The 5,465-nt window shown below is 36.2% G+C and overlaps 1 protein-coding gene across 3 annotated transcripts; it reads right to left on the reverse strand.

Annotated features, from left to right (window-relative positions):
- Nucleotides 1-2,413: 2,413 nt before the first annotated feature.
- LOC130713608 (probable ubiquitin-like-specific protease 2B) lies at nucleotides 2,414-5,107 on the reverse strand. Of its 3 annotated transcripts, XM_057563385.1 has the most exons (5): nucleotides 4,746-5,107; nucleotides 4,316-4,424; nucleotides 3,866-3,922; nucleotides 3,215-3,358; nucleotides 2,416-2,918 (listed from the first exon to the last, which is right to left on the reverse strand). In XM_057563385.1, exons 1-4 carry the CDS (start codon nucleotides 4,858-4,860, stop codon nucleotides 3,349-3,351), a joined length of 291 nt encoding a protein of 96 aa, XP_057419368.1. In that variant the 5' UTR covers nucleotides 4,861-5,107; the 3' UTR covers nucleotides 2,416-2,918; nucleotides 3,215-3,348. The 3 variants fall into 3 exon arrangements, 2 of the variants coding, with proteins under 2 accessions (XP_057419368.1, XP_057419367.1); XR_009010939.1 differs by lacking the exons at nucleotides 3,215-3,358; nucleotides 4,746-5,107 and adding an exon at nucleotides 4,608-4,723 and having other exon boundaries at nucleotides 2,414-2,918; XM_057563384.1 differs by lacking the exon at nucleotides 3,215-3,358 and having other exon boundaries at nucleotides 2,429-2,918; nucleotides 4,746-5,104.
- Between the last annotated feature and the right edge of the window lie 358 nt (nucleotides 5,108-5,465).

Consider the following 5,465-nt stretch of genomic DNA (forward strand, 5'->3'; position numbering starts at 1 on the left):
GGTAAGGTTGCCTTTCCCCTCTTAGGTCTTCCGTGGGATATTGGATGGTCTGTCTCATGCTCCAACCTCTTGGTGTGACGTCGTGCTTGGGAAGTTGAAGAACTCTTGCATACCTTGCGTCTCGTCAGCCGAGGATACATTGTTCATGGGTATAGGGTGTTGTTGTGAGCAAATTGTCAGAATTTCATATGAATTTATTATTCTAGATATTATTCTCCCTGCTCGGTGGTCGTAAGTTGAAGTGTCAGAGGATGGTGGGTTGCTATGGACGGTTAATTTATCGTTAAAGTTTTCTCGGTATTCTAAAAGAAAACTTTGTGGGGTTTAATTTTTTTGTTTCTTGGTCTTATGGGGAGAAGTGATGTGTTGTTTCGATGGAACTCCCTTCAAAACCCTTATCTTATGTTCCTTTATTGCTTTTCCATTCGGGCTCTTGTATTTTTTTTAGGTTGTACAACTTTGGCTCTTCAGCTCCTCGGGTTTTCTCTCACTTCTCTTGTGAAGTTACTTCTCTACCTCCTCTGTCTCCTAGCACCTGTTGTTGTGGAGGTTCCATTGAGACTAAAGTTGCTAAGCTTTCATCCCATCAGGCTTCTCTTGTTGGTTGGGTAGGCCCACAGAGCTCCACTTCGCATGTGGTTGTCCAGGACCTTGCAACGTTGTTGGCATATTTTCATCCTCGCGGATGCATGTTGTTTCCTTTGGTTCTTGTCTTGAATTTTAAGTTTTGGAAGGATTTGACTCTTAGGGTGTTGAGGAGGGTTTCTAACAGTTCGAAGCTCAATGTTTAGGTGAAGCTTATTGTCTTCTTTCTTTAGAGGATTCCTCTCCTATATCTATATAGGATGACCCAAAAAGAAGGGTTGAATCAAACAAAAGGATTTTCAAAGTTTAAATGGAGGTTCTTCGTGGTCTCATGGGCCACCAAAGAAGCAAAAGAGGGGGCGGCCTTCCCGGTCTGTAGTGGTCTCCTCTGCTGCTGCTAAGCTTTCATCTTTTTCGGAGGGAGGGGATGGTCTGTATGAAGCTTTTACTCCTTTTAGAGGTGTCTACTTGATAACCTGAGGTTTATTCTATCTTTGTCGAGCCCTTTTTCTTTCTTTCTTTTTCCTTTTGACTCCTTTATTGAGTTTTTAGTCAAGTTAAATCCCTTTTTAGTTCATATTTGTATCTGCATTAGTTTAGGTATTTTTAATCCATTTATTTAGTCTTCTTATTAGTTTTTATTACTTTTAGTTTGAGGTTAATTCTTATGGTCGGATTTGAACTGAAATTTTGTGAGATTATGAGTGTTGATGAGCTTTTGGGGGTTTTATTTGCTGAATTGAATAAAGGGATGATGAATTACCATGATTAATGACATGTTCCCATGAGTTACATTGTTGTTTTGATGGTTTCTTGAGATTCTTTTCAGGTTTGATAGGATTTTGATGGCTAATAATGATGATTGAAAGCCAAGTAATGAACCATAATGATAGATGAAGAAGGAGTTACAAAAAAATCAGAAGAGTCACGCATGTGCGCCATGAATCCCACGCACATGCGTGGAGCTTCTGTTTGAAAAACCTGATGCCCACGCATGTGCGCCGTCTGATCCACGCACATGCGTGGTGGCAAAATCTGATGTTGCGAATTGTGCGATTTTGAGCGTTTTGCCCACGCATGTGCGTGGAGGAGGCCACGCACATGCGTGGATTACTGCTGGAAACTCTATAAATAGGGATTTTGTTATTTCTTTGAGGCATCTTTGTATTTTCTGAGCAAAACTTAAGTTCTAGTTTCTTGGAGCTTGTGGGAGGCTTCTTGGCACTCTTGATTCAGGTTTTTTTGCTCTTTTAATTTGCATTATGAATTTCATAGCCATGCTTGGCTAATTTCTCTTTGTATTTTGGATGAAGTGAACCTTAGTTCTGATTATGGTTTAAACTTCTTATTTTCTTATATGAATAAAGTTTCTTTTCCATGTATCTTTTCTCTGAATCAATCACTACAACAAACTTGCCATTTAGTGACAGTGGAAAACCGTCGGTAAAGGTTAAAAAACCGTAGGTATAGCCCAAAAAACTTATACTGACGGAAATATATTTCGTGGTTTTTATTTCGCTATACTGACTTCTATCCGTCGGTATAGTGTATAGTGACGGAAATACCCCCGTCAGAATAATACTTTATGATTTACCTATGAATTATCTTCCGTTGGTATAGGTAAAAAATCACTAAAAAAAATTTGTATTTAGCGGCGATTTTAACCGCCGCAATAAGGGAGAAATTGAAAGAAAATTATATGGCAGGCCTAGCTGCCCGTTCCTCTTTCCAGAGCATCTGATGCTTTCATCTATCTCGCTGGTTATATTACTGTTTGATTGCATAATAAACATCATATCTGAATCTCTAATGCATCTATTTGATAGCCAGCAGGTAATAATACCAAACACTACAACTACCTTCGGTTAAGAAACTCAAAGGAACTCTTATTACTAAATACTCAGCTCTCAAGTCTACACTAACCAAAGCAAAAAATATCTAATATCACAAAACATTAACAAAAACTAGCAAAAGTGCACACAAACCAAAATATTAGCATTAAAGGAGAAAAGTCATAAACAACATTTTTTGATTAGATACACTTGAAGCACCTGCAATGAAGTCACACTTGCACTCAAGCTCTGATAAATATTGTAGATTCCTCAGTCTTGATACTTGCACATGTTATCTATTTGCCAAGTATCTGGTGCAACACAAGAACTAGAAATAGATGAAGGGAGACAAAAACTTAAATACCATTTGTCTCAAAATCAAAATACCATTTGTCGTTTGTGCAAGCTTCAACTTGCAGTTCATCAGCCACTAAAGAGAAACTTGGCCACTTCAAATCCCAAATGTCTCTATCGTACGTGTCCTTCAGCAACTACAATGGGCTATCCATAATTAAACAAAAAAATGGGTCTTAGATACTAATTGTAATGGAAAATAAGCAAAACCTTAAACTACTGTAAGAGAACTCAATACTCTAAGAATTAGCATTCATGAATCACATAGTTATCCAATTTAAAAGGCTATGTACTGTAGGAGAAAAATGGCAATATAAGAATGTAATTTCTACTAGTTATGTAAGTAACAATGCTTGAAATAGATCAATATTCAATATAGTACACAAAAATCAGAAGTGGATCATGTAAAAATTCCTTTAAAGTGTAGTCAAAATTTTCCAAACCTTGCAACTACATTTTAAACAACAAAAAGCAGAAGACGCAACCAGCGATAAAATCTGGAGAATCATGTAACACATATTACTGAAGACAAAACCAAACAAGGGACTTCCAGTTTTTGCTTTGTTAAGTTTTGCATTTAACGAGTCCTGCAAGAAAAATATATTAGACAATCAAATAGAATAAACAACAATTAATAAACACCATAGGCTTCTTCAATAATCATATAAATAAAACCTGAACCAATGAAATCAATTTCGCCATTCACTTACAAGCTTATGCATATGCATTATATAATTTGATTTTAAGAAACTTATACATGAAGATTAATAATATGCAAGATGTATGGTTCTTCAGTCATATAAAAAATGCAGCATAACTGCAAAAGACTATCTATAACTTTTTCTTAAGTTGCTACTTGGCTGGCTTAATTTCTCCAATGAACAAGGCAAAAAAAATCCTAGGAAAAACAACTCAGAACTGTGCACTGAACAGAATGAACAATAAGATTAATAGACAGCATACACCATGCAAATATGCAATGAAAAATAAATAGGAAACCACAAAGCACAAAAGCAGTTCATATAATCAGAGAAAAAGCTATTGCATCAATTTATCAATGTATAGTAGTTTGAAAAATAAACAATTTTACTTACTTTGGGAAGTAGCATCTTGGCCCCGGCAAAAGATTTTCATCACCATCCACATCCATACTACCAAGAGAACACTTAGTTATGATATGTTAAAATAAATAAATGAAATCATACAAACTAGCATTTAGAACACCAAAGAAACCCCCAAAAAAGTCTTAAGAATAATGATAAACCAGGCTTTCTCCTTGACAACTTCATGTCCTTTTCAAACCAATAAGTAAACTTAATCAGGGCAAATGAAATCAGGCATCCCAATTCTATATTTTAGAAAATAAATATTGCAAATATTCCTGTCAAGATTAATAGTGAGATCTTTGAACAATCAGCCTTTAATTTATGGAAACCATCAGCCTATAATTGCATATTAGCAATCTACAGCAATATTTTATAGAGCCATTGTGAGTTTGTGACTGACAAAGGAAAAAACATACAAAATACAGTAGTATGACTTACTCAAGCAAAGTACTCCACATAGCTTTGTATTTCTCATTAAGAGATGTGATCTGCTTATGCCTCAGGGACCAATTGTAATCAACAATAGCAATCTTCAATTCATCAATCCCTATCATAAGTGTAGTGTTGAATATATAAGCAAGAAGACAATCTACTATATCTTATAATGCTAGAGACTACCAAAACCAAAATCTAGCTACATATTAGGTGAAAAATGTATAATTATGTCAAGTATGCAAGCTATAATGTAGAAATGCATTCCACATTACCCAACCACATAAGATACACTTACCTACCTGAAGTACAGCTAACATGATTTGACTGAACTGTATCACTCGATGCTAAACAAAGCGTCATCAAAACCATTCCAGTCTGAATAAAGTGCACATCATAAAGAGGGAGAGAGAGAGAGAGAGAGAGTAATAAATACCTAAATCGTCTCTGCAATGGTGACGATGGACGACGGCGCAACGGAGAACGGCAGAACGAAAAAGGAGGACGCCACAACGCGATAGAGAAAGAAAGAAGAGGGGAAGAGACCACATGCAGGATGAGCGCGGAGATGATTCATGAGCGTGGCAAAGCAGGAGTGTGCAAGATGAGCGTACAGAGAGGGAGGAAGAGTGAACGAGTGAGCGGGGTTTCAAATTTTCCCCAAAATTTAGAGCGCAGAGAGTGAAAAGTTGAAAAGAGATTTTTAAATCTTATTACTAGGATTAGAACATGATTAGCTATAGCCACGGTTAATGACGTAAATGTTGGTATATAATATCTTATACCCACGGTTTCAGTTTTGTCGCTCAAGAAATTAGTTACGGTAACAGACACTCATAGGTATATCATATCTATAGCTACGCTTAATGACATGTTTGTTGGTAAAAGTATTTATACCCACGCTTTTTATGTTTGTCACTAAAAATGTTCGTTGGTATATGACAATTTTTTTGTAGTGAATATTCTCTTGAGTGCACATAAGTGTTTTGCTTTCTTCTTGCACAACGGAAGTTGGTGAGGATTAAGGGACTTGGGATTAGATTGATTTGTTTTCTATCACTTAGGAATAAGGGTAGAAACTTATTGTGTTGACCTGAACTTATAAACTTCATTCTTCAATTGAATTGACTAGGCAATAAGGAATTAGGTTTGGCAA

Source organism: Lotus japonicus, chromosome 4, assembly GCF_012489685.1.
Source record: "Lotus japonicus ecotype B-129 chromosome 4, LjGifu_v1.2".
NCBI classification, from domain to species: Eukaryota; Viridiplantae; Streptophyta; class Magnoliopsida; order Fabales; family Fabaceae; genus Lotus; species Lotus japonicus.